Source organism: Calidris pugnax, unplaced genomic scaffold (genome assembly GCF_001431845.1).
Source record: "Calidris pugnax isolate Ruff unplaced genomic scaffold, ASM143184v1 scaffold18, whole genome shotgun sequence".
NCBI classification, from domain to species: Eukaryota; Metazoa; Chordata; class Aves; order Charadriiformes; family Scolopacidae; genus Calidris; species Calidris pugnax.
This window is the reverse complement of record NW_015090812.1, coordinates 10,728,557-10,756,181: the sequence shown is the minus strand read 5'-3', so window position 1 is coordinate 10,756,181 and position 27,625 is coordinate 10,728,557. Positions and strand designations below refer to the sequence as shown.

The following is a 27,625-nucleotide window of genomic DNA, read 5'->3' as shown; positions in this document are numbered from 1 at the left end:
TAGGCTCATGGCTATGGCGTGGTTTAACCTGCACAGTAGCAGCTGAAACTGGGTAAGGATTTCTCCCCCTAGTGCACACTCCTTGTCAGTGTTATGGAAATGAAAGGTCTCATAATAAAAACAATTTAATCAAAAGAACAACTGAGCAGGAATTTGGCATGTACTCTGGAAGGTTTTTTCTAAACATTGATGGGGGAAGTGTACCCTGAGGGAGCCTCCCAGCAGGACCATGGGAGCAAAAAGCAAGGTAGCTTTAAAATGGAGTGTAGTCAGCCTGTGAAGGGGACGGCATGATACGCCTGTGACAGCAGCAAATGCAACTCTGCAGGAAACATAGGATCCGGGCTGATGACCTGTTCGGACGGTTTCCAGTGCATCCAATCACTTATCTCACAAATGCTGCAAGTCCTGCAAACTATAGGGCAGGCTGGACATCAAAATAGATGAGCGAGCAGTTGAAAGAGCAGCGTGGCACTGTTATAGAAAGTCATGTGTTTCCCTGAGTTGTTTCAGTACAAATACACATGCACAGTCAGCAGGACTGTGACAGTTTTCTTCTCTTCTGGCTCAGTAACAGTTGCTGTCAGATGTTTGTGTTAATCTTGCTAGAGATGCAGTGGCCTGCTTAAACAAAAGGGTCAAAAATGTACAGTTGGAAGAATGGGTAAATATTGAGTCTTAATCATCTTAACTTCGGGAGGAGATGAGGGTAAACATGGTGAGAAGCTTTTGATGCTTGAAGTTCTAGATTGCATGAAATCCTGTTTGTGCAGGTAGAACATTCTACATGTACGTTTAGAGACTTGTTCACTAAATGCTACTGTGAAAGAAAAGCCTCCCTCTGTTGGGGAGCAGAGAGAATGACTTCAGCTAGACCAAACAGTTGTCAGATTGCTTTGTCCTCCTCATAGTGGTCAAACAATCTCACAATACTTGGGAGTCCCTGGTCAGAAATAAAGCTCAGATGTGTATCAGACAAGCACTTGAACTTACTCCTCTGCTCCTATGCAGGTGGGTCTCAGCTAGAGGTGAAACTAGTGCTGCTTTGGAAGCATAACATGAGAATAGAGTACTTGGCTGTGACACCCTGGCCCCTGGACCCATCAAAACGCAGCACATGGGTGGAAGTGACGATGGAAGGAAGCTATGACATCTTGCATGACATCAGCTGCACCATGAGGAAGCCTATCACCAGTCTGTACCGCACTACAGTCATCCGGCGCTTCTGGAACACCTTGCAAAGGTGAGCCAGACCATCCCCAGCAGTTCCCAGTGTGTGATGTAACCAAGAATTTCCTTCCTTGGCATGCTGGGGCATGGGTGATGTAGGTGGCAATCGCAACCCAGGGTCCCAAAGGGATATGCTCTCAGGAGGAGGCATGACTGGCAACAAACTTGCCATCTGGCCAAGGAAAAGACTTGAGCTGGGCTGTAGTCTGTAAGGTTGCTTCATGGTGAAGGTATTGCTGCCCCTGATCCTGTGATGCAAACCTTAACTCTGACTGCCATCCCATGGAGGTGGTGTGTTCTTACAGCAGTCTTGCAGCTGTGCTGCACAGTCACACAAGGAGCAACACCTTGTATCTCTAGGCCTGAAGGGCTGTGCGTTATAACCATTTCCTGGCCAGGGTGACTGTTGCTCCCTGCTATTCGGCAGATTCCTTTTCTAGCACTTCGTTCCCAACTCTTATCATCCTCCTTGTATATTAGACTGTTACACTTGAACTCCCTTAGCATGCTTTTTGCAATCGGGCATTGAATCCCAGCATTGCCCTAGAAAGCTGTGTTGGTGCAGATGGGTTCCCAAAACACAGGGAATGGTGTGTGTGCGGGCACTGGGCTGACTGGGGCAGGAAGAGGGAGAGCATGGGCTTCTGTGGCTAACTGCTTCTTCTCTTTCAGCATCAACCAGACAGATCAGATGTTGGTTCATCTGCAGTCTTTTGACACAGTCCCAGAACACTTCACCATTCCTGAGAGCACCAAGAATGGGGTGCCCCTCTTCTACATCCCCCCAGGCTCCACCACTCCGGTATGTTCTCTCTCTCTCCCATTTTATGTGGGATAGGTTGTCCCTCCTTTGTATTGTGTCTTGCACCAGGAGATGCTGAGTCCCAATGAGCAATTGAGATCTTCTGTAGCTCTCAGGCTTCATCACTTGCTCTTAGTCCTGCTCAGTAACAGTTTTCAGGTGCGATGCAGTGCCTGTGAACGTCCCATCCCATACTTTTTCCCCTCTGAAACACCACCCTATGTCTTTATTGCTGCAGCTACACCTCTAAGCCCCACAGCAAGTCTCTTAACTGTGCTGTGAAGCCTTCTCCTGGTAGTGATGTGATGTGTGAGATCGATGGGATCTCTTATTTTTGCCATGCTTTTTCAGTGGATACCGCATACGTGTGGAGTTGCTGCTGGCAGGCTTGTGTGCTGGTGATGTATCTCAGCACTGTCAGGTGAAGATATAGGATGTGCTGAATAGTTATTGTTTGATAGGTTCATTGCTCTGAGCACTCATGTGGAAGGTGCGAGAGAGATACTTGTCATCTGCACAGCAGAAACTAAACAAAATATGAGCTAATAGTTTCCACTGCAAAATTCAAACTCCTTGAAGCTCACTGGGCAAAAGTGCTGGCATATTATCGGCTCTCTGCTAGCAGTGTCCTTGGCATTGGTAGAAGATGACTAGCAGATATCAAAGCTAGGGGAGCTTTAATTTAAGAGAACTGTTCCTTTATTGCATAAGCCCTTCTTTATGTTTGCCTGGTAAATTTGCACTGTGGGACCCATAACCCTACATAGTGGATCTGGAGCGTCCCATCTCATGGCTAACCACCACCTTATTGCTGTGTCAGCAGAGTTGCTGTAGTTGGTGGAATCATGGTGTTACTATACAAACACGTTAGAGTTGCCCAATGCCACCCATTGCCAGTACCATTTGCATGAGCACTCTCAGATGAATTATCTCAGTGTTTAATTGTTCTGCTGACACAAGCCATATATCCCCCTCTCAATCAGAAAGCACACCATTACCTATGCAATCTTTTTCATGGTTGATTTACTTGATGCTAAGTAGTTAAAATCCTAATTAACTTGACGTTTCAGGAAAGTAATTTATTTTTGTTTACATTGTACTGCCGATTTCAATGTGAACGTACTTAGTTATTTGTCTGAGAGGCAGTTACCGAAAGCCAGGGACGTGGCTAGCCTTCTAGGCCTACACAGCTCAGCCACTGGAGACATTCCTGCTCTCTCTGGGTGGAACCAGACAGTTTCTTGCTGAATATTGCCCTGTCATTTTCTCAGGTGCTATCCCTGCAGCACAGTGGGTCTGACTCAAGCCATTCCCAGTTTGCCTCCTACTGGAAGCCTATCCTTTCCATGGATGCCAACTTCTGGCAGAGGTGGCTGCACATGCATCGTATAGTCCTCCTTCTGGAGCATGACACGTATGTAACTGGTGGGGCTGAGCTCACGTGCCCAGTGTGGGCCAGCCTGGGAAAGCAGGGCCTCCAGTTCAGTCCAGTCACAGAGTTACAGCTGTTCTGCAGGTGCCTGTGGCCAAGGGAAGGGCCTTGCTAGTGGGAGCTGGTGGAGGGTGAAGGCTCATTTGTCTGAGAGAGACTGTAGGTTGGGAAGTCATCTTTGTCAAGAGCAGGGGCTGTTCTTAGGACCGTAAATTGTTTCTCAAGTCCCTCTTGGGGTTGGGTTTCCTGATTGCAGGGGGTGTGGACCATCCAGTTGGAGCTATTCCCCGTGTTCTTGTTTGCTGCTGGAAAACGTCTTCCCCAAAAGCATTGCTTTCCTGAGGCTGGTCCTAGTTGCAGAGTTTGGCATATATTGCCATGGAGGGAGATAGAAACAATAAAAGGCTGTGCTCTCTGCAAGTTGGAGAGCAGGATCCCTGTGTGTTCAGGGAGCGTGGCAGGTACCAACAGGCACAGTCAGGGGAGGTGCTTGGGTATTGGCTGCTGTGGTGGAATAAAGCTGATGTACCAGCCAGAGGATGAGCTGGAATGGACGTAGCAAAGTCTCTCTGGGCTTTGGGGGAAGAAGAGAAACTGTGGTTCTAAAATGACTTTCTGCCACACCCTGCAGGCCTGTGCCCAAGCACCTGCACACGCCGGGCAACAACGGCCGCTACAGCACCATCCAGTGCCGCATCTCCCACTCGGCGCTCACCTCCTTGCTGCGGGACTGGAGCAGCTTCGTGCTGGTGGAGGGCTACTCCTACGTCAAGCTGATACATGGGTGAGTGGCTCTGAAGCAGTCCTGTCTGGGGACGGGCATATGGCCAGACCAAAGATCCAGTTAGACCAGTACGCTGTGATGGGCCAGAGGCAGATGTCTAGAGGAGAGGATAAGAGTGACACAAGCGGGTATGAAACCCTGCTGCCACTGTGTTCCAAGCACAGCCCAGAGGGAGAGGGAAGCCAGCTGGGGGGTGTCTGCACACTAGAACTGACCTGTGTTGCTGCCAAGTTGTGTGGGCTGTTGAGCTGCGCGGAACAGGCCTCCACTTGGTCTGACACAACAGAGCAGCAAGATCCATGCTATTTCAACCCTGTCTTAATCCCTCCTCCCTAGCTCTGAGGATCCCACACCTTCCTCGTTTTATGTGGTGCGGATCATCTCCAAAGCTCCCTGCATGGTTCTTCGGCTGGGGTTCCCCATTGGCACACCTGCACAGGCCAGGAACAAGGTGAGAGCTGGCTGGCTGCTTCCTGGGGTAGGAGCAGAGCAAGAAGTTCTGGATGTGGAAGTGGTGGGTAGATCACAGGCGACACTGTGGGCAGGTATCCTCTAATAACTAACTACTGTGTTAAGGCTTCAATGGGCATGAATTTACTGTAACAGAAGGGGACAGTTCGGACAAAGCTTTCTGTGTTAAGTCTAGGAAAGATCTAAACCCAAAGACTCGAAGATCAATAGAATAGCTGGTCACATGAATGTTTTTCCCTAGTGCTTAATTCAACTGTGGGGCTTGAATGACTCAAAGGTTATCTAGTCTATCCTTGTGACCAAAGCACAATCAATACTGTCTCTCAGGAGCAGCAGGTACTTGTCTGACTCGTCTGTAAACACCTCTTCATGGATGTACTACGTGTTCCCTAGGCTATCGACTTCAGTAGGTGGTGAATTGTGTATGTATTTTGTACCATTTGGGCAAGGAGGGGTTAGAGTTAAAACGTGAACAATGCCCTGCGTGAGCCATATAGGGAGAGAAAAAATGTAATACCCAGAACATGTCTTAAAGAGATGCAAGTCTGCTAGATAAACTTTTAATAACCTCTTTGTATCAAAAGAAATGGGCTGGCCTAGTCAGGTGCAGAAGGTGAGGTGACTGTGTGGACTGTTTCTCTAGCTCTAAATGCTGAGACAGTTCTAAGTGTTCCTAGGTAAAACAGTAAGGATCTTTTGTCTTCATGAAAGAAATCTTTTGTTTGTCTCAGCTTTAGTGTTAGATTAGTCTGAGGAGAAGCTGACAAACGTGGGAAGGACCATCTCTTTCTGAGGTAACGAACCCAGATAACACTAAGTGCCCTGGCACTCTGGAATATCTGCCCTTTGATGTCTTTAGGGGATCCAGGCTTTGGGCACTGGTTGCTGGGCCAACATGTGGGCTGGTAATGCCAAGTGACAGGTTTTATGAAGGAGTTCCCTCTGGCAGGTGTAGGTTAATACCTGTCTCATGAAGAAGGTGTGAGACAGGCACTATACCCTGCAGCTCTGGGCAAGCTCTGGATCATTGCAGCAGGAACTGTACGTAGATCATAAATTGTATCACGCACAACACTTTTCTTTCTTGTTCTTTTTTTTCTTTTTCTGCCATGGGGCTGATTAGCTACCCAGTGTGGAGGATGGCAGTAGAATTTAGCCTGCCTTGGTTAAGGGGAACAATTTTTTGTATTGAGCTATTCAAATTCCCAATGTTCAAGGGGAGGAAAGCACCTGACACAGCTTGACTTTCAGAAGGCTTTTGGTGAACCTCCATATAGGGCACAATGGTAGAACTGGAGTAGGAATGGGGTGTCATAAAACAGACAAAACAAGGAAATTGAAAAAGTGCTGTGTTCTCATCAAAGCAGAAGCTGTTTGTGGTTTTCCCAATCTTTTTACTAGTCAAACAGTAGGCAACTTATCTGCATGTAGTAAACTGGGAAAATCTGCAGGTGGCACAAAGCTGTTTGGTTTTCTCTGCCCTTTCAGCCTATGTGCTTTGTGGACACCTAAGCAGCAAGATGGTGGCTGGAAGCCAGTACTACAATTGCAAAATAGTGCACCTTGAATTTGGAAGCTTAAACACCATCAGCAATACTGTATTATCAATGTGAAACCACGAAGGGGACCCGAGTGGCATCGTAGTGCAGAAAAGAGCTCTGCTTAATGTTTGGGGACACTCCTTTCCTTGGGGGAAAAAAAAAGCAAAACCAAACCACCACATAATAATGATGGGGAAAGCTGCTGAAATAATTGATGTTGAGGAGGGAGGTGGAGAGCTGCTGTTCTCCTGTTTGCCTACAATGGTAATAGAAATTAAAAGGAGTTGAACAAAGAACATGAAAAGAAACCTAACTGTGGAAATTTCAAAGAAAACATGGGGACATTGTGGGGATCAGATGCTAGTGTGGGTAGATCCATATTCAGAGCTGCTAAAAGCTAGAAAGAGTAATCAGGAAGTCATTTTGAAAGTATCTTGGAAAAAACTAACCTAAAAAATAACCTAAGCTCTTGAAACCTTTTACCATAAAGTTTTGACACATGAACGTGATAGTGGGGGAACACATCAGCTGTGGGAAGCGTCTGGCTCTATCTTATACGTACTAGTTTACATTTACTGTAGGCTGTTGAGGAGAGGAGGAGGGGAGGAATGAGGGTGGGTACTCAGACTCCTTCTGTAGAAGAGCTGACATGCAATTAATTTGTTTTTCATCAGAGTTATGGAAGGCACTTTCTTCAGCCTTGAAATCATCTTTGGGGGTTTTTGGACCTTTCTTTTGCTTCTAAAAATACTTGTAGCTGTTAAAATGTGGACCTAAGAGCCTTGTGTCATCTTGATCTTGCTAGTGCCTCAGAAATAAAATGGCCTTGAACTCCTATTTATCTGTATATTTAAGGAGTCTTCTGTTCTTTTTAGTCAGGCTCTTCTTCGGGAAGCTTATTTTGAGCAGCTTATGTCTCCAGCAAAGGTGGTCACATTTACCTTTTGCTTTTGCCATGACAGATAGTGGAGGAGTTACGGGACCGAATCTTGCAGCTGCGCTTTCCCCACAGGGTCCAGAGCAAGGAGGCAACTCCAAAAGCGAAAAGGAAAATGTTTGGCAGTAGTTCTCCCTCCAAGTCTCCACCTGTGGCCGGGGCCCAGTCAGCCCTCTCAGACAGACCCTGCCTCGTTGTGCTGCACAAACCGTTGGAGAAACTACTCATAAGGTAGTGATGAAGATCCGGGCCATCAGCACAGCACCCTTGCCCTGGGAAGTGGGAGAGAGGAGGGTCTGGGGATGGTGCTGCCAGTTGCAGGATGAGAGTGCTGTGAAGCTGGTGCTTGTGGGGATGGGTTTGGGTTGTGTGGCTGGGAATAGCAGCTGTAATCTGGGAGGGCTGTGACTTGGAGCAGGGGGCCTTGCTGGACAGGAAGGTTTGTTACTCCTAGCTAGTATGATGCAGAAGTAAATTTAGTTACTGCTGGGCTAGACGTGTTCTGCTGCTGGGGGACTCTGTCCTGGGCCCAGCAAGTGGGCTGTGAATCGAGACAGCTCTGGCCCTGAGCATAGCATTCTTCCCACTTCAGCAAACCGTTCTTCTGCCCTCTCCTAGGTATGAGAAGCTGCCTTCTGATTATCGAGCCCCCTTCATTCTCAACCTGGAGCATCCCCCAGTGTCTGGCCCACTCACTATGGTGGCCAATCGTACTGCTTCTTCCACCCTGGCCTCGCTGTCCCGCTACTTCTATCACCAGCGTTGGATCTGGAGCGTCCAGTCGGGGCTGGCACCAGCTGTGCCCATCACTGCTGTAGCCCAGCTCCTTTCCACACTCACAGAGTAAGTTGCACACCTGAACGGGGATGATTTCCCCAGCTAATCCTGGGGATGCAGAGAAAGCAGAGTGGATCTGAAGCCTTATAATAAGTATCAGTTGAAGCTGCTGTGCAAAAAGTTTAGGTCCTGTATACAGCTTCTAGAACAACTTGGGTTAGTGCTTTACCCAGTTCTGCAGCTGCAATTGAGGAAAAGGAGAGTGCTGGAAAACATACAAAAGGGCAAGAGATGTTACTGTGCTTGGAGTACACTGATCTTCACGCAGACTGTCCTGTGCAAAGCATTGCATCTCCCCATTCTCTGTGTGTAGCTCCCTGTCTTGGGAGGGAAGGTGTTATGGGGTGAAGGGTACAGTCGTTCTCATATTTAAGACTTGCATTATGGGTAGAGAAGTCCTCCATGTCTGACTGCCTCTCTGTTGCCAGGGTTCGTCTGTCAGAAGGCTTCCACTTTGCATCCAGTGGGGATGGAATTATCAACATGGTCCTGGAGCTGCCGATACAGGTGAGCCTGGGTGCTGCACTGTGGGCACAATCCTTCGTTGCTTCTTCCTGTGATGGGATTTCCCATCCGCTTCTAGCACACACCCTTGACATGTCCAGGTAGACCTGCCTCCTCCCCTGAAGTAAAGCTGCTTGTGGGTTGGGCATTTTCCTGTCTTCATCTGCAGTTAGAGGGCTGCTTTGCTGGTAGAGTCATGGTGCGCTGGAGGAGTTTTTGGGGCTGGGACAGGCTCCCTCTCTCCTCTGCTACCAGTGAAGCTGGGTCGTGGTGCTGTGTTGTGTAGGGGGGCACTGAGTAGGTACAGGCTGTTGCTGCTGACCAGGCTCACGCAGTGTCTCCCCTTCAGATCGATGGCTCAAGTGAGAGCAGCAGTGGCAGGGAGAAGCACACCTGTGTCGTCCAGTACATCCTCTTCCCGCCCCACTCCACCTCCACCAAGGACAGGTGAGGCTGTTGCCATGTTCCTGGGGAGGGCTGTCAGCAGAGTCACGGCTCCAAACTTTCCCTTTGTGGGCAGTGTGGGAAGGAGGGAGTTTTCCATTGTCTAGTACAGACAACTAGCTGTCACAGATTGATCACAAGTTAGCTGGGGCTTTGCCTGCAAACCTAGGGTTTGTGTGGCTGTTCTCAACTCTGAGAGGAGCTGCAGTGGGCTGCTGGCTCTGGGCCATCTCACGGGGCTTGCCTTCTGTCTTTCCTCCAGCTTTTCCACAGATGATGACAATGATACGGAGGTAGAGGCCATTGAGGTGGACACAGAACTGAACCTGGTCACTGAGTGCTGGGTAGAGCCACAGAGTGGCCATGTCCACAGTACTGCTGAGAACTGGAAGCACCTCCATGGTTTGCCCTACCAGAAAATACCCAAAGCGGTGAGTTCCTGAAGGGGTAGTGGCATGGGCTCTTTTTCAGAGGGAGAAGGGTTTATTGCAAATGCACTGCAACACTGCAAGTGAATTGTTAAGGGTCAGAAGAGAAGGGAATGCCATTAACAGCCTGAGATTTCTAGAAGAGGAGCTGGGCTACTGGACGGAAAAGGGTTTTGGATTGCAAGGCAGTGGATGGCATGCTGCTCTGGGATAGGGGGGGAAAATACAAATGACTTTGTCAAGAGCCGTTCCAGTGGAGGGGAGCAAGCTGGACCAGAGCAGGCAGAATTGCCAGTGCACCTCCTGAACAAGGCAAAAAGAGGCTCAAGGTGGAGGAGGAGGGTTCATTGAGTGAGAATAGGTCAAGTCGGGATGGGACTATGGGTGTTTCATCTCTTTGCTTTTAGACCCTTCTCTACTGCATTTGGGGTTAGTAGTTCTGCTGCATGCAGCTGAGCCCTGACTGCTTATTGCAGCTCTATCCCCGGGACCTTGCGTGCATTGCCACTATGCTGACCTTTGAGTACATCAGCCAGCTGTGCCAGAACAAGGACTGGGTCTGCCCTCCTTCAGACACCAAAGCTACTGAAGGTGAGTCATGCAGATATTGTGTGGGTTTGAGGAAGCCAGGATCATCCCAAAGGCTGAGGGCAGGAGCTGAGGGAACCCTATCACTGGCCCTGTGGGAGGGGAAGAGGGCCAGGAAAACTCAGGGCCTGTAGGGCAGAGACCCCTTCCTGAAGAAGAGGGCAGGAAATGCCTGCGGGGATATGCAGAGCCTTCCAGATGGGAAATCTCTCCCAAGAGCAGGGGGGTCCTTGTCCCTGACTATGCTGGTAATTCAAGCTGCCTCTGGCTCCCAGCATAGTCATTGTTCTCCAGCAGTGTTACCTGCGAGACTGACATTTGGGTTTTGTGCCCTGGCAGCTCTGAGCGTGAGCTGCATAAGGCTTCATGGTGGTTCCCTCCTGGTATGAAGGTGCCCATAGGCCCAGGGGCACTCTTACATCGAGGTACCTCTCTGTAGATATCTCACAGCCTGCTGCAGCCTCTGGTAGACTTTACACTTTCCCCACATTCATCCTTTGTATCCCTCTGCCCTCTCAAGCAGAGGGAGTTGGGACAGTGTTGCTGTCTACCTTCACTTGTGTTACCTACACTGCATTTAGGCTGGCGCCAGGCATGTGGAGGTGGCCTGGGAGGCAGGGCTATGTGGTGCCCACAGGTGTGTTACATTCCCAATTCTCATTGCAGATCCAGACATGGGGGCTGGTTTTCGAGTGCATGAGATCCCATTCCAGTTCAACCTCATGAAGCTGTTGCCCAGGTGCCAGCAGGTTGAAATGTTCTTCCTAATGCTGACCAAAGGTAGGTGCCTCTTCGCCACCTGCCTCCTCCTGTCCTCCCTCCATGTCTACGGGCACCCGGTTCTGTGTGCTTGTCTTCCTGGGCAGCAGATGTGCAAGAGCTGCCATACCTCTTTCAGTAGCTCAGTTCTTCCCGTCTCTGCAGCCCCGGAGCTATCTAGGGATATTGCTATCTTCCTTGGCATGATAGTTTTGGAAGAGTTGCTTCTGAAAACATTGAACCTAGACTGTTGCTCTGTGGTGGTGGTTTCTTATCTTTAGCCCCAATCGTCTCCAGAACAGTTACAGTAGCAGCATGAGTCAGTGCAGGGTAGCTAATGAGGCTGAAACTCCAGGGTTTCTGACACCCCCCAAGTCAGCCTTGCAGAGGTGCTGGGGGAAACTCTTGGCTTTGCAAAGAGCTGTCTCCTGTGCCCCTGGTTAGGTGGTGGTTGTGGAGATGTGGTCTCTGAAGCTGCCATGGTTCTGTTTTGGAGCAGAGAATGAGGAGGTGACCAAGGACTCTTCGTTTGTGCCCAATGAAATGCTACTAAACCTCTTCCATGGCTGCCTGCAGCATGACCTCAGTGACCGGGAGATCCCCATGGCTGATGCTGATCATGTGGCTTTCATGGAGCAGGTTCTGCAACGGGATCGTGATGGCCATCAACCCCCCTTCACGCTCCCTGTGATCAGAGGTAAGGGCCAGGAGCATGGCAGGAGTGACACCGGGAGCTGGGGTGTTTCAGGAGCCTTGCTTTCAAGTCTCTTCCTCAGCTGGTGTTTCTCAAGTTGGTTTCTCTGTGCTCTATTTCAGAAGAAACCCTGAAGGCCTCTGGGACCCTGGAGCAGCAGGATGCTTCTGCATCCTATCATCTTGTTGGCAGCAATGGCACCAGGGATATGACTGGTTCCACAAGTACTCTGCAGGTACTGCTATGCTTCTGTCCTCCTCCTGAGCACCCTCAGAAGGGAAGGCAGCAGCTGCTGAAGAGCAGTAGAGTTAGTAGAAGGGTTGAGAAGAGATTGAAAGGCTGATGTTTTCACTGTGTTTGGCAGCAGCTTAAGCTGCTGAAGTCAAGCAGGAATCTGGTAGGTGTGGGTATAGTTGCATTCACCATGGACCTAGTCTGCTACATCAGCACTGGAGCCGTGCCATGGATTGCTCAGAAACCATGGCTGGTCAGTGTCTGGAGGTCAGAACTGGCCTCAGCAAAGTTGGCTAAGCATCTCTTGCCTGTGTGCTGGAGCCAGGCTGCTCTGAGAAAGGTGCAGGGGGCAGCCAGGGTGATTTCAGTGCTGTGTCAACCAGATTCGGGGAGGAACTTGCTCTGTGTTGTTGCTACCTGCTTCAAGGTAGGCCTGTGCCGTGTGCTGTGAGCTTATCCGGCTTCTGCTCTTTCATCAGAGCCTCGGAAACACAGAGCTGCCTGAGGATGATGTGACTCTGAGTGACAGGACGGGGCCCTTTCCCCCACAGTGGCGATGTTATGCCAAACTGGTCAACCCCCAGCATGTGTTCCTGACCTTCCTGCCAGCCACCTTCTCAGGTGAGACTGCATGTTGTGGGGAGCAAGAGGAGGTAGCAGTCCCAAGAGCCTCCTCAGGAAAACAGCAAACCCAGAATCAGCTCTGGTAGGGCGAAGAGAAAATTGAACAGCGGATTCTAGACCCAGTCTTTTTGCACCGTGTGGCCGGGAATAGAGTGATGCAAAGTGTTGGATGTTTTGCTCTTCTCTCCTTGGTGCTGCCCACATGGTAGTTTTGGACAGGGGATGTGGCTTCAAGTAATTTGCTGGCTGCAACCATCGGACCGTTTTCACAGTAGGGTTGTTAATGAAGGGAGTAAGGAGGCTGCTGATGGAATGGTCTGGGAGAGTCCTGTTTTCTGGGCATTGGCACAGGTGTGGCTTCCACTGAGCTGCTGATGAAGGCTGCCAGGCTCAGCTGGAAGTACTCTGTGGAGCTGCTCACACACACAAGGAGGTCACAGGGACATCTGCCCTCTTGGGAATGTAGATGGAGGGGTCAAACTGTTCTAACTGGACAGAGGGTGATTTTATTTTGTTTTCTTCCAGATGTACAGAAGCTGATGGCTTGTGGGTTGGACAAACCTCCAAAAGATGAGAGTCAATCTGGAGAGGATACCCTGGGACCTGTCTGTGCAGAGCGAGTCGGGGCTGAGGCTGAAGAAGGGGATGCTGCAGTGCCATTACCTACCCTCAGCGTAACACCAGCCCATGGTACCACCCTCAGGGCAGCACCTTGCTAAAGTATTAGTATCCTTGCTGTTCCCAAGCACACTGCTGGGCAGGTTGAGGTAGGACAAGTAACAGGTTGCTGCAGCCTGTCAGCTCCTGCCTGGCTGTCAGTGAGTCAGAGTTGGGAAAAGGGGCACGACTATCATGATATTCATGGAGGGGTAATGTGAGCTGAGTGCCCATGGCCCAAGGGTGGCTCCCTGTGGGCAAGGAGGTTGCAAGTAGATAGAAACTACTAGCAATGGCACTGCTGGTCTGCACTGGAAGGTCAGCAAGTCTCTGTTGTGGTCCAGACTGGCACTACCAGCAGCACATTGCCTTAGGGAAAAGGGCCCAGATCTTGACATATATGGGATTTGACTGCACAGCCCCTGGTGCAGTCAGCCAGGCCTGCAATGAGGATGGAGGGTTGTGCTACTGCAGAAGGTGGTAGTGGTGAACGGACACGGCTGCCCAAGAAGGGGCTCAGTGTGACCAAGTCACTGGGCTGAGTGGGCAGGTGTTGGGTGAGGAGGAACGGCCCATGAGATTTGACTGCTGAGAAGCTTGTAAAACTGATAGCTACCTGTGGTTGCTGCTGTGAGGACTGTGACCTCTCAGACCAGCAACGAGGAGCCTTAATCTCAGGACTGTTTCTTTTGCAGAAGCAAGCCGGGACCCTGGAGAACAGGGTGGTCCCTCACGGAGAGATGTACATATCTCCTTCTGTCGCCAGAACTCACAATCTGAGCTAGGTGACTGCCGCCGATTTCGCTGCCCCATTTACATCTACAGCTGCTCTTTGGAGCTGCTGCGAGAGCAGCTTGTCAGCCCACGGGCACACCGTCCTCCCCGGGACATCTTTTTCAGGTAATACCAATGATACTTGTTTCCTAAACAGTAAACAGAGCAGCTTCCTTGACAAGAGGCTGGCTGTAGCCCTGCCTTACTCTCTTGGCTTGGTCTCTGCCTTGTAGCAGCCACGGCCTGTGCGTGCCCTAGGGCCCTGCTTTCCTGGCACCACAGCCATTTGGTTTAAAACATAGGTGCTGAAGGTGGTGGCTGCTCTTTTCCAGGTCCCAGTCTCTGGAACGTCCTCCTACTGCTGCTTGGCTAGACCACAAGCATAAGGAGTTGGTGAGTTACTGCACGCTGCTGCAGGAGCATTCCCACCAGTGCTATGTGAAAGGTGAGGAGCGGCGCAATGGAGCTAAGGCAGGGCTGGGGTTGGGACTGGATCTTCTTGTAAGAAATGTCTCGTTTTACTTGTGATCTTACACTGAGCAAAGGGCGGAGATGTGGGACTGGTTTCCCCCACAGCAGGGATTTAAAGATGTCTCTGTGCATTCCCTGTGGGTCTTGCATAGGCTGTCCTTGGAGCTGTGCAGTGCTGTGGAGGGAGGTCCTTCTTTGGCTTTTTCCTCTCACCATCAGGGTGGCAGATCCCTAGGCCGCTCTAGCATGACACAACCCATGACGTGTAGCATAAGGCATCCTGGCTGAGTCTTGTCTCTATGTTGGGACGTGATGAAAATCTGTATGTGGCTATTGCTTGAGCCCTGATGCCTTGTATCCTTGCGGTGGGGAGCTCAGGCACTGTGTTTGGTCTGTAGGGTTGTTCAAGAGCCTTCAGCAGTCACACAGCATCAGCTCCCAGGACCTGCTTACAGCCATGGACTACTGTGAGGAGCTGCTCCAAGAGATTGATATCACCAACTTCCTGCTGACGGTGTGCAGCCATGTCCGGTCGTTCCGAGAGAGCCACCAGCATTTCCGTACGCACTCCAAGACAGCCAGCTTCCAAGTGGGCAGCATAGAGCAAGAAGAGGAGCAGAACTCTAGGGAACGGGGTGTCTTGGTCTCTGAATCAAGGTAGGGACCCACCTTGGCCATGCTTCTGTTTTTAGCATTGGGCCAGGGCAGATCTTCTTTCAAGTATCTTCTGCTACCTACTAGAAGGAATGTTGTAGGGAAGGACGTAACAGAGCCACATGTGAAGACAACTATTTAGGAAAAGTTTCTTCACGGAAAGGGTTATCCAGCATTGGAATAGGCTGTCCAGGGAAGTGGTTGAGGCACCATCCCTGGAGGTGTTCAAAAGGTGTGTAGCATTCCCACCAGTGCTATGTGAAAGGTGAGGAGCGGCGCAATGGAGCTAAGGCAGGGCTGGGGTTGGGACTGGATCTTCTTGTAAGAAATGTCTCGTTTTACTTGTGATCTTACACTGAGCAAAGGGCGGAGATGTGGGACTGGTTTCCCCCACAGCAGGGATTTAAAGATGTCTCTGTGCATTCCCTGTGGGTCTTGCATAGGCTGTCCTTGGAGCTGTGCAGTGCTGTGGAGGGAGGTCCTTCTTTGGCTTTTTCCTCTCACCATCAGGGTGGCAGATCCCTAGGCCGCTCTAGCATGACACAACCCATGACGTGTAGCATAAGGCATCCTGGCTGAGTCTTGTCTCTATGTTGGGACGTGATGAAAATCTGTATGTGGCTATTGCTTGAGCCCTGATGCCTTGTATCCTTGCGGTGGGGAGCTCAGGCACTGTGTTTGGTCTGTAGGGTTGTTCAAGAGCCTTCAGCAGTCACACAGCATCAGCTCCCAGGACCTGCTTACAGCCATGGACTACTGTGAGGAGCTGCTCCAAGAGATTGATATCACCAACTTCCTGCTGACGGTGTGCAGCCATGTCCGGTCGTTCCGAGAGAGCCACCAGCATTTCCGTACGCACTCCAAGACAGCCAGCTTCCAAGTGGGCAGCATAGAGCAAGAAGAGGAGCAGAACTCTAGGGAACGGGGTGTCTTGGTCTCTGAATCAAGGTAGGGACCCACCTTGGCCATGCTTCTGTTTTTAGCATTGGGCCAGGGCAGATCTTCTTTCAAGTATCTTCTGCTACCTACTAGAAGGAATGTTGTAGGGAAGGACGTAACAGAGCCACATGTGAAGACAACTATTTAGGAAAAGTTTCTTCACGGAAAGGGTTATCCAGCATTGGAATAGGCTGTCCAGGGAAGTGGTTGAGGCACCATCCCTGGAGGTGTTCAAAAGGTGTGTATGTGGGTTTTTTTGTTTTGTTTTGTTTTTTTTTCATCAGAGTTAGGTTGATGGTTGGACTAGATGATCTTTAAGGTCCCTTCCAACCTAGACGACTAGATGATTCTATGATTCCAGTGGGATACTCACTTGGTATGATGTCCACCAGGACCTTGTCATTCTTATAATCTCTGGTGACATCCATCCTTTCACTTTCTCTTGTAATCTTATTTTATTACTGTCCCATCTGGCCTGAGTTGGAGGGCAGTTTGTCTTCAGCTCTCCAACTTGCTTGACTCATTTGAGTTTGCTATTGACTTTGGTGAAAATGACATGTTTGTTATCTTTCTAATGAATAAAATGTCATTTTTTTAATTAAAAAAATCTGGAAAAAAATCACAAGAAAATACAAGGCAGAATTGGAATATGCTTGATGCTAAACTTCTGTCCTACTATTCCTTAGGTATTTCTGAGGTTTGTATTGCCTCTGGAAACTTAAGGGGGGGAAAAAGTACTCTACTGTGCTTTCATGTCTGTTGAAGAAACACCCTCTTTAGGTCTTTTGTCCTCTGTTTGTTTGCACTTGACTGTCCTCTGTTCCTGTATGTGAATTCACTAGCACTTCTTCATTCACTAGAAGAAATCCTATTTCTTCTTACACTGTAAGCCATTGAGATGAGGCTGTGGTTTTGAAGAACACTTAGTCTTTGGAAAGTCAGATGACTTCTCCAAGTGCTACTTTCCCAGAGAAGAACTGTGGGAATGTTTTTTTGTTTATAAAATATTATGAATCACCTATTCCAGTGCAGATTATATAAACATTACTGAAGGACGTATAGCTTGTGACGCATTGCACCCAGATCTGCCATCTGTATTGCTAATTTGAATACCTTGGGAGCACTGACCAAATGACACCCCCCTCCCCAGATTGCTTTTTCTGAGTTTTAGGAACTGATTCTGCCCTGGAGCTGCTGAGTGAGCGTGTGCCTAAGCCTTGCACTCTGCTCTGTGCTGCCAAGACACTAGGGATGCTGGGGTGGTGGTATTTGCTGTGAGGTGCCCTGTTGGTAATTCAGATTGCTCCAGGCCTGTCCCCTGTGCTCAGCCACATGTCTCTATTTCCCAGGGAGGGTGTGTAGCGTGGTGTGGAGTACCTGGCCATAGGATCAGCCTGGTTAAACTGCCTCTGGCCTGGCTTCAGACAGCCTGAGAGCTTATCTGGGTTAGTGGGTGGCAGGAGGGTTTCTGGGGCTGTAGGTGTGGGGGCTGTGTAAGTCACGTCGTGTTTACTCAGCGAAGGTGTGGGGAGCTGTGAGGTGGGATGCTTGCAGGGTAGATAATACATACAGCTGTTCCTGTTTCTCAATTTGCCTGTCTGACCTGTCCACAATCCTGTCAGTGCGGAAATGGAGGACTACAGTGAGCAGGACTCCCATAACATTGCCAGCCCTACAGAGGAGCCAAAGAGCAGTATGGGCACCAGCTGCTGCTCAGAGTTTCCCCTCTCACTGCTGGAAATTGGACAGCCCTGCCAGGCCCACCCTGACTTGCATAAAATTATTCAGGTGAGGAACGTGGGAGCTCGGCCTCACTCCTGCAGGAGAGTAGAGTAGAATGTCTGCTTCATGTTTGGGATTTCTCTTTTAGGAAAAATTCCTGGAAATTGGAAGCTTACATTTCAAGCCAGTGCCATCAAATCCTCACTATTTCTTCTATTGCCCGCCATCGGCCAAGAAAGAGGTAGGCATGTTGCTACCCTGGCAGGCACCTAGTCCTTGTGGAGGGAAGCAGCTTTGCTTGATGTCAGATCTGGATTTGGGGCTGGCAGACTCATGGGTAGATTATGCTCCTGGCAGGGGGCCCATCAAGAGCCTGTTTCACTGCCTGTCGTGGTTCTAGTATCTGCCCTTCCTCTCTCCATCTCAGGAGGAGGCATCTCGGGATCAGGCAGACAGGAAAGGCAGTGAGGACATGGAGGGATCAGAGGCAGAACTGGCAGCTGAAGAAGGTAACATTTGCTCACTCTATCCTGGAGAAGGAAGTGTCTGTAGTCTCACTGTGGTGATGCCTTTCAGAGGTTGACTGTGTCTGATGGGGTCTCTGGGGTCGTGGGCCTGGTTTGCTAATAGGGAACCTGTGTCAACAGGAACTGTGTCTGGGTGCTGCATCGCCACGGAGAGCGACCCAGAGCTGGAGGTGGAGTACCGTGAGAAGCTGGAGCATGAGTTCCCAGATACGGACTCCCTCTCAGACTCCAACACTGTGAACCAGGATGACGACTCCTTCAGCGTGCTGGGAGGGGACTCTCTCAATGAGCAGGAGTTCCTGGAGCAGGAGATGCCCCCGCTCTTTGTACACCTCACTTGCTCGGTGAAGCTGCGTAGCCAGCACAGCTCCATGCCTGTGCAGTCCCTGCCAACTTGTCTAGGTAAGAGCAAGCCTTGCTGTGAGGTTAAAGGGCAGTAGGGCTTCTTTCAGGTCCCTGCTGGGTGAGCAGCCCCTGGAACAAAGGTGCTGTGTCTTGAACAGCAGTCCCTCCAGACCAGCCCTCCCTCTACGGTGCCCCCAGGGTCTCCCAGCATCAGATCAGGGCTTTTTTATCAGGTCTCCCACTTGCTGTGGGATTGTTCATGGAAGAATGAAAGGAGCATGGAGGATGGTGGCCTTCTTGAGTCTGTCTAGGTGTATGGGACAGCCACCTCTTGCAGTCTCTGTACTTGCCACCAGGATGTGTATGTGTGTAATCAGAGCTGTTTGTTGTTTGATTCCCTTCATATGTGATCTGTCCTCAGGGGAAGTTCTGGGCTGCCTGGAAAGCTGCCAGGGCTTGAACACCATTGACTTGGGGGACCTCTGTGTGACCCTGGACATCTTTGTGCTGACACTACCCCTGGAGATAGAAGTTGTGAACACGGACATTCTCCACAATAGGTAGGTGGAAAGAGGCCCAGTCACTCACACACCCTCTGCCTGCCCTTCCCAGCCAGCCAGTTTCAGCTCCTCTCCATGTGCTGACACTTGGGAATTCTCCTTCTCACAGAGCCTTTCGCAGCCCTAAGAAAATTAAGATTTTTCCAACATGGGCTCACCTTCTCTAGAGATCCTTTTTTCCTCTCTGGTTCAAAAGCTGATGCTCAGGCTGCTCTCTCTTCTGTGGCAGATGCACCTCAGAGAGCAGCGTGTCCTTCACACGCTCTCCAGGCCAACCATCCTCTTTCCGCTCAGATGAGGATATCATGCACAACTTGGAACGGCTCCCGTCCACAGGAGATGAGAGGTATGGCACTGCAGATGTAGCAAGTTCCTCATGGGCTCCTCTTGGTGCCTAAGAGCTGCACTGTGGTGGCTGCATGAATGAGAATGACTGGTTGATTCTTCTTCTCCTCTCTCTTAGACACCCTGCACTTTCCAACCTCCCTGGAGTGCACAGGCAGGCTATCGAAGCCACTATGAATGAGGTAAGCCAGCCTTGACTATTTCTTGCTTCCAGCTGGAGCAATGTGGCCATGACACACAATTGCTGTGCCACACTTGTTTGCCTGCACCAAGTGGCAACCTCTGTCAACTGAAGTGCCTTTCAGGCCTTCACACAAGCCATTGGCCTTGTGCTCCTCAAAAGTGTGGGATTGCCCTGACAAAATTCTTATTGAAGTTGGTGTGGGACAGGCAGACCTCTCTTCCAAAGACCTTTTTTTAGGTAAATTCAGAAGGAATGAGGGGATGTAGGTGATGAGAGGGACCGCCCTCATCCTGTTGGGACTTGGATCAGAACTGGGGCAGCTGTGCAAATGCTGGTCACCTAAGTCTTGCACTGTGTCCTTGCTCTGCTCAGATTCGCTGGCTCCTGGATGATGAGATTGTGTCTGCGTTGCGCCACTCGCAGGTCATCAGTACCTCCATCCTGCACCGGGTGGCCACCCACATCTATAACTCCAAGGGGCGGCCAAGCTGCCACAGCGAGGTGGTGCTGCTCCAGTTTGTCTTTGGACCTGAACACTCTCTGGAGAAGTTCAAGGAGGTAAAGAGAAAGCCCTGAGGCAGCATCATACGCTTAGCTTGCAGGGTGCTTATTCTTCCCTGTATTGCAGGAGTTCAGAAGAATGGCTCTGCCAGGCTACATGCTTAATGCAGAAGGCAGTGACTACCACTACATCTCCATCAGCCGCCTGCACTCCAGACGGGCAGCTCCAAACCCTTCAGGGACACCCTGCTTGCAGCAGCCTGCTGGAGAGGGCACCAGGACAGCCCTGGGCCAGACAGGCCAGGAGGGGAGCAGTGAAGCAGAGGCAGAGGGCTCTGAGCTACACCATGCAAGCTGTGTCCTCCCAGAAGAAGCCCAGGGTCTCTGGGGGTGGCCAGAGAGTGAGACACGCATTGTGCCAGACACAGCAAACCCCATACGTGGAGGCAGCCACGCACAGGATGAGGTGAGAGACACTGAGGTGGTCTGTTGGTGGGAAGGTGTGGGACACTCTTGATAGCAGAAGGTGGAATGATGCAGGAGTATGAGTGAACTCTTTTCGGTGCCTCTTTTTCTGGTCACTTTTGCAACCTTGGCTTGTGTGCAGGTCCCAGGAGAAGTGCTGAGCCTTGAGCAGAGCAGAGCACCCGGCCATGACTCCCTGGAGGAGTCAGCTTTAGAGACAACCATACAGTCACTGCCATCCTCATCCTCGGAGAAGGGCAACAGCGAGAAATCACCATTGGTGACACCATCTGCAGCGAGCCTGGCTGACTCCGTAACACAGGGCAGGGAAGGTAGGAGCTGTCAGTGTGGGCAGGTGTCCCTCGACCTCAGCAACTTTTAAAGGAAGGGCCCTGTTTTGGCTGTAGCAGACAAAACGTGACTGCTACTCCTACTGTAGTCCCCAAACACCAGAATTGGTGGTGTTGCACTGTTGATCTCTTCCTTGCCAAGGTGTTGGCTTAATAGTACCCAGGGTACTAGGCTGTGCTGCCACACTGATATCCCTAATGGCATGAAGTTCCTGGTGACTCCAGTAGTGGCTGCGAGAACCCCAGCACTGCCTGCCCAAGGCCAGCACTGCCGGGTTGTTCTGGGGTGTCATGTTGTTCCAGCGCTGAGAAGGGGCTTAGCAAGTGCTCTCGTGATCAAGCCCCTCTTCTCTTTTCAGGCTCCAGCAAGCAGCGTCCCAGCCGCGTGCAGAGCCTCGTGTCGAGCCAGGGCAGCATGGACTCCGACCACCTGGGTGAGTCTGCCGGGGCAGGGGTGCCTGACACACTGCAGGCAGACAGTGGCAGTGACATGAGAGCGTGGGGGCACGGGGGACTGTGTACATGAGTTGGGGTGACCCCTGAGGACAGGGCTTGCGAATGGCTCTGGTCTCCTAGAGCCTGCTGTGCCCAGGGAGGAGGCCAGCTTGCCAGGCAGCCTGGGACTGAAGCGAGGATACGTTGCAGGTTACGATGGGGGAAGCAGTGACTCGGAGTATGAGGAGGCGCTAATGAGCGACCAGGAACCCAGGTGTCCCCTCATGCCGGATTTCTGGCTCATCATAAAAATCCAGCAGGACCGAGTGGAGGTCTATTACCACACACGGTAAGGAGGGTCCCACTGTCTGGCCATAGTTGCTCTTTACCAGACCTTTTTGCCTCTCCCTCGGGATCTCCTTCCTCTCCTGTGTGGGTTGGAGAGCTGCAGGACTAGACTGGTGCTCCATAAGGGCAAAGCAGCCACCCTTCCCCACTGCGTTCCTGCTCCTAGCGCACAGGGACAGGTACTGTTCGGGTGCTCTGCTGACCCATCTCTCCCCTTCCCTGTAAAGCAGCCTGAGTGTGGAGAAGGCAGCATCAGCAGAAACAGAAGAGGAGCAGCCAGGGGAGTGCCAGAGTCTCAACCAGGTGGTGGTGAAGAAGATCAGTGAAATCTGCAGGGTTGTCAATCAGGTAACAAATCTGCAGAGAGCGGGGTCAGAGCTGCAGGTTATGAGATGGCTTAGATGAGAAGGGACCTCTGGAGATTGTCTAGTCTGGGTCCTGCTTGGAGGAGGGTCTGGGGAGCCAGTTCAGCTGGTGGAGTCTTAGCTTGGGAGTTGAAGTAAAAGGTACTCAGTCCAGCCTTAAGCCCCTCTCTGTACTGTCTTCTGTGGGCTGTGCAAGCAACAGAACCAATCTTTTCTCATCCTCTGCAGCGCTTGCTGCTGCAAGACCTGCATGACAGCCACATATGCAACTCATTACTGGTGGCAGAAAGTGAGGAGGACATCTGGAAGAGTGAAACGCCCTATACTTCCTACAGGCAGCGTGTCATGCCCACAGACGGTATGAATATACCCTTGGCCATGCCTCAGTGGCACATGAGTGACTAAAAAGATGGTGACTTCCATGCTATGGCCCCAGCTATGTCCTATGTTCTTTGTAGATTACTCTGTAGAGGAGAGCTACCAGCCTCGGGACTACCTGGCTGCCACCATGCAGTTCATGCCAGGGCACTTTGCTTGCGATGTTGTGTGGAGCACGCTCATCCATGTGCATTCGCGCCTCAAGATGGGCCCCAACATGGGCGTCTCACGAGGTGCGTACAGCCCAGGTTCCCCCTCATTTTGCGTGTCAAGAGTCTGGCTTCTGGCTGGATTGGCACAGCAGAGGAGGGTGTGTGGGATAGCTAACATCCCACGTTGCCCACAGCTATCCAGGCGCTTCGCTCGGTGCTCAACGCCTTCTCTGTGGTGAACAGGAAGAATATGTTTGTCTACCAGGAACGTGCCACTAAATCAGTGTTCTACCTCCGGTAAGAAGCCAGCATGACTTGTTGGCCTCACCCTGCCCTGCTACATGTGTTACACCAGACTGAGAGCTCCTTGGGGCAGAAAGTGTCTGCCCAGCCTCAGGGACCTTGCTGTGGCCGAAGCAACAAATACCTGGTTTCTGAGGAGTCAAAATCACATCAAACCAGGCCCTTCCTGCTCTCCCTGCACTAATGCTTTAGGTGGGAGGGAAAAGGATTTTATCTCTTTTTTTGAGGGAGCCAGAGAGCATTTTTTTTCCATAAGCTCTATCTCATAAGGGCTAATTCCCAAAAAGTGCACAGGGGAGGGCAAGGAAGATGGGGATCTTCTGTGGAGGTATGATCCTGTCATCCTTGGGAATGCAGGCTGACATGTCTTTCTCCTGTATTCAGGCTGACTGAAACTACCTACAGTGGGAAGGTGTGGGAAGCAGAGAGCACCCTTAGTCCAGCATCTCGCTCCCTGGCGCTGACACGCAGCCAGGAGCCCCTTTACACTGAGGATCTAACGGTGAGTCTGCTGCTCTCTGGGTGTAGATGTTGGTGCTCTTGGTCACAGGAATGGAGGGAACTCAGTAGTTCCAGCAACCTGGATTTTATGTAGAAACTTACATTGTACAACTTATGTTGTAGATGCGTGGAGTGGGGCAGCAGGGTGTGGGCTCTGCGTGACCTTACTGACAGCCCAAGACAACGATGGATCTAGAATTCACATGGAAACTGCTTCTGTGTGGCTTTTGTTTCACTTCTCTAGGGTTCTCGTTCCTCTCTGGATACAGTCTCATGCCGTAGTGTGGATTCTGCCCGCCCTGTGGGACAGGTAGACAGGCACATCCAGCTGATGGTCCATGGTGTTGCCCCAGCAGGTAAGTGTTATAGCACCTGGCCAGCAGATAGACTGTGCTGATCCAAAGCAGAGGAATAGAGCTCCAGTCCCTGCCCTCTTTGCTCAAAGAGCAAAGACAGTATCTCCCTCCTGAGCAAGTTGCTTTTCCATAGCCCAGAGCTGCTCTTCCTTCTGTCTGGATGGGAATGTGAGGAAAGGATCCATCACCCACAATTAAACCACTTGCAGACCAAGTGGCTTGTGCGAACTTTCCTTATGCAGGAGTGTATTTGTCTTGGCCTGCTGCACCAGCAGTCTTTTGTGATCATCAACGGGCAGAAAAAGATGCCTGAAGAAATTGATGGCGGGGAACTCTTCCCTGGGGAACGTGACTGTGAGGGTGGTACATCCTGAACAGGCAGGGAGAGGTGTGGCTTTGGCCATTCTTGCTGGATGGGGTGAAAAAGCTGCTGGTACCTCTGCTTATTTGTCAGGGCCTGAGATCACAGATGAGCTGGTGAAAGTGTTGCGCAGACGCCTGGATGAGGCCACCCTGGATATCATCACTGTGATGCTGGTGCGGAACTGCAAGCTGACCCCAGCGGATGTGGAGGTACCTTGCTGGATATCTGCTCTGCTCATCCTGGAGACCATAACACTTTCCTACTTTTTGACCAGTCTCAGGCTCTCCTGCCCCAGGGCAGGGAAGACCAGGCCAGTTCGCTGCATCCCATTCCCTGCCCCAGTGCTTGCTCATACTAGTGTTCACTGAGGTGTATATACTGTGTAGGTGGGAGATCCCCTTTGGCGTTTGCCCCATGGCAGGGCTGTGAATCCCTGTGAATACCCCTGGAACATCTGCCCACATCTGTCTTAGGGTGCTGTCTATGGAACTGGACTGTGCCTACCACACTTTCCCTTGTTATAGCCAGCCCAGGATCAGTATCAGAGCCCCAGGGCATCCTGCTAGTCTCAGCTGAGTTTTTTAAAGCCTTTTCTCTGCAGTTTATCCAGCCCCCTGGGACGCCACCCACAGAGGTCCTGCAGTTCACACTGCCACCCTCCGCCCTGCCTTGGCTGCATGCGGTGGCCTACTACCTGCGCCAGAACCTGCTCATCTTCCTGCACACCCCAAAGTACACAGACAGCAACGTGGAGCACCACTTCAAGGTGAGGAGGGCTGTGAGCTGGGACAGCAATCTGCCCAGCTTCCACGTGCTGCTGGGGGCATTTGTTAGGGCAGCACAGTCATTATGTTCCCAGCTCTGCCATGTAGCCTCAGAGAGGAACTGACACCAAATACTGAAGCCTGGAGGAGCTTCAGGGACTATGAGCAGTTCTTGTTTGGCCCGGTATAAACTTGGACAGGTTTTGCTTTGAATGCAAGTGGTCACTTGCTGTGCAAAAAGCAGCAGCTACAAAGCTCATGCCCACAATCTTCTTCCAGGAGCATGGGAGAAGACCCCCGCCTTGCAAAGCTGAGCTTGGCTCCTTGCATGGCTCCCTCAGACTGAAACATCAGGGGGTTAATAAAAGTTTGGGAGCAGCTACCCATCCCCTCAGCATGGCCATAGCAAGGATAGAAGAGGAGGCCAGATGTGTAATCTCATAACCCTGCACAGAGCTGTAGGAAAGTCCTGCCCAACACTGGCCAAGGCTGTGCTGGCAAGTGTTTTAAGTAGGTCTGGATTGCTTGCTACAGGTCGGGATGAGCTCTGCACACACGTGGGCCTCTGCTTCCAGTTAAGGCAACTCTCTGTCACCGTTCTTCCTTGCTCTCCTTAGCACTACTTCAACCACAGTGGGAGCATCCCTGACCAGGATCTCTATCTGTACAACAAGCCAGGCGGCCAAGGCACTGGAGGCAAAGGTACTGTGCTCAACTTGTTTCTGAAACAGGGTGTGGGGCTGCGTGTTGGAGAGCTGGTTCTCACATTGGAGAGCTCTGAGTTGCCCTGACGCTGAGGAAAACCAGTGTCAGGGCAACATGTTCCTGCCATGGCTGGGTGGTGGGCAAGGGGGACAGGGGCACACTGGGGTGTGCTTGGGGGACTGCACACCTTGGCACGTGTGGTGCAGGGAGCCAAAGCCTTCCACAGAGCAACTTCCTAAGCTTGGCCTGTTGTTGTAGGAAGTAGCTCTAAGTTGCAGTAGCTGTGGGGACAAAACACAGTGAGACCTTAGTCAGTGTGGGGCACAGAGGCTCAGTGGGGCTAGAGTGGGGAGCAGGGCCAATTGTTGCTACAGCCTTGCTACAAAGGGATAGCAACTGAACACAGGCTGTGGGGGCAATATCCTTGCTCTTTTTCTCTGGACTGCTGGAGGAGGGATTGGATAGGGCCCATCTCGAAGCAGGCTGTGATGTCATGTTTTGTCCAGGCCATGTGGTCTGTCATCTGGCCATCGTGTGTCTCATGCCCCTCCTGCACCGTCTGAATGTTCTTCTGTTATGTAGGTACCATGTCGGACCTTGTGCAGCACCTCTTTCCACTCTCCCACTTCCAAGGTAGCACCTGTGGCTCCAAGTATTACTCCGGTTCCCTTTCCCATGCAGCTCCCTGGCCCCTCTGGTCCCTGCTGTTCCTGTTTTCCTCGTGTTGTGGCTTCAGCTCTGACTCCTCTGTGTGTTTGTGTATGTGTGTCCATTTAGCTGAGCCTCCTCTTTCTTGCTGGCTGGATTAAATGAGCAAACAAAACCTGAGATGGCAGCTCTGCAGTCCCTGGCTGCTGAGGGTCCATGTGCTGCCCTGTTAGCTTGCAAGCAGTGAACTCCAAAAATCCTTCACCCTTTTTTCCCCCACAGGTCTCAACTGGCATCTCCTCCCTGAGGAAGATGGGTCATGATGTTTCAGCTGTGGTTTCATGCTGCAGGGTGTAGCACCATCACTCTCCCAGTGGCTGTGTCTTGTGGTCAGGGCTTCCCTTGGATACCAGTAGGCTAGAGTGGCTGGGCACCACCAGACATGTCCTTTGTATTTTAGCGAGCTTGAGTCAGAGCAGGCTCAGTGTCCCTCGCAGATGGGAGGCAGCAGCTCCCTAGCACCCCACCTCTCTGTGGGATATGATGGATGAGTATGTAGCCAAACTCCAGTGCACCAGGCAGTAAGGTCCTTGGCAGCTCTTGCTAACTCACCTCTTCCCATAGCCCCGGTGCTTAGGTCTTGAGTTTCTTACCTGTGATTTAGTGGTTGCATTTCAGCTTCTCTGTGCTCCTGTAACAAAACTGGAAGCCTTGTTCCCTGTGGTGGGGAGGTTAGCCTTTCTGCTGGTGGGGCAGGGGCAACCATCATCTCCACCCCGAGGGACTGAGCCAGCTGCAGGGCATTGAGTGCTTGGCATTTGCTTGGTGAACCAGCTGTGTCTCGTGGAGCACGTGCTAATGAGGAGTCTGCTCCTGTGGCTGTTGACCTGGCCTGCTTGAAAGCAGCACTGTGGGTGCTCCCTCTCTAGGGCACGTGTCCCAGCATGAGGAGGACGTGGGACACTGTGCTTGGTTGTTGTTGTGTCCTCGCCTGAGATGGACTGAAGCAGAGCTACAGAATGGATGTGATAGGGAAAGCTGCTAGAGGTGAAGAGGCTGAAAGGGCTTGGTGTGGGAGTTTATCCAGGAGAAGAGGGGAATAACTACATCTTAGTCTGCAATTGCCCACATGAACATCCACTGCCATTCTGGTCAGCCTGGGGCTGATTGTCAAGCTGGACAGATGAGGCGTTTGTGCCCTTTACTGTTTAAAAAGAGAAACTCTGCTTGAGAGAGCTCATGCTCACTGTCATGTGAGGCAGATTTGCTGTTTTGGGTGAAGTCCTTGTCACCTCTACCTTGGATATTTTGGAAATTATGAACTTCTCCATTGTTTGCTGGATAAAGGGTTGTTCCTGTGCCTGTCTGAGGAAGAGACATGTCAGAGCACCTCTGAGATAAGGCAGCTCCTCTACTTTTCTTCAAGTGGAGGAGTGCTCATAGGTGTAGAGTTTCCTTTCCTCAGTGTGAGTGCAAGTGAGCTGCCTTCTGACTTGAATGTCC

At 51.1% G+C, this 27,625-nt stretch overlaps 1 protein-coding gene across 1 annotated transcript in view; it reads left to right on the top strand.

Moving 5' to 3' along the window:
* The window catches only part of SZT2 (seizure threshold 2 homolog (mouse)), a 61,859-nt gene that overhangs the window by 12,335 nt on the left and 21,899 nt on the right, over positions 1-27,625 (top strand). The window contains exons 10-49 of the mRNA XM_014939414.1: positions 1,012-1,243; positions 1,903-2,032; positions 3,304-3,446; positions 4,096-4,248; positions 4,585-4,699; positions 7,223-7,428; positions 7,816-8,040; positions 8,463-8,541; positions 8,888-8,985; positions 9,245-9,413; positions 9,887-10,001; positions 10,665-10,778; positions 11,257-11,454; positions 11,574-11,686; positions 12,165-12,306; positions 12,835-12,999; positions 13,662-13,866; positions 14,073-14,185; positions 14,610-14,868; positions 17,427-17,592; positions 17,675-17,767; positions 17,954-18,035; positions 18,174-18,455; positions 18,820-18,958; positions 19,188-19,304; positions 19,422-19,485; positions 19,860-20,045; positions 20,116-20,454; positions 20,596-20,785; positions 21,163-21,237; positions 21,449-21,587; positions 21,814-21,934; positions 22,180-22,309; positions 22,410-22,562; positions 22,676-22,778; positions 23,169-23,286; positions 23,530-23,641; positions 24,096-24,214; positions 24,607-24,771; positions 25,387-25,471. Of these exons, the coding sequence (XP_014794900.1) occupies positions 1,012-1,243; positions 1,903-2,032; positions 3,304-3,446; positions 4,096-4,248; positions 4,585-4,699; positions 7,223-7,428; positions 7,816-8,040; positions 8,463-8,541; positions 8,888-8,985; positions 9,245-9,413; positions 9,887-10,001; positions 10,665-10,778; positions 11,257-11,454; positions 11,574-11,686; positions 12,165-12,306; positions 12,835-12,999; positions 13,662-13,866; positions 14,073-14,185; positions 14,610-14,868; positions 17,427-17,592; positions 17,675-17,767; positions 17,954-18,035; positions 18,174-18,455; positions 18,820-18,958; positions 19,188-19,304; positions 19,422-19,485; positions 19,860-20,045; positions 20,116-20,454; positions 20,596-20,785; positions 21,163-21,237; positions 21,449-21,587; positions 21,814-21,934; positions 22,180-22,309; positions 22,410-22,562; positions 22,676-22,778; positions 23,169-23,286; positions 23,530-23,641; positions 24,096-24,214; positions 24,607-24,771; positions 25,387-25,471 (5,952 nt within the window). The remainder of the gene's footprint in view (positions 1-1,011; positions 1,244-1,902; positions 2,033-3,303; positions 3,447-4,095; positions 4,249-4,584; positions 4,700-7,222; positions 7,429-7,815; positions 8,041-8,462; positions 8,542-8,887; positions 8,986-9,244; positions 9,414-9,886; positions 10,002-10,664; positions 10,779-11,256; positions 11,455-11,573; positions 11,687-12,164; positions 12,307-12,834; positions 13,000-13,661; positions 13,867-14,072; positions 14,186-14,609; positions 14,869-17,426; positions 17,593-17,674; positions 17,768-17,953; positions 18,036-18,173; positions 18,456-18,819; positions 18,959-19,187; positions 19,305-19,421; positions 19,486-19,859; positions 20,046-20,115; positions 20,455-20,595; positions 20,786-21,162; positions 21,238-21,448; positions 21,588-21,813; positions 21,935-22,179; positions 22,310-22,409; positions 22,563-22,675; positions 22,779-23,168; positions 23,287-23,529; positions 23,642-24,095; positions 24,215-24,606; positions 24,772-25,386; positions 25,472-27,625) is intronic.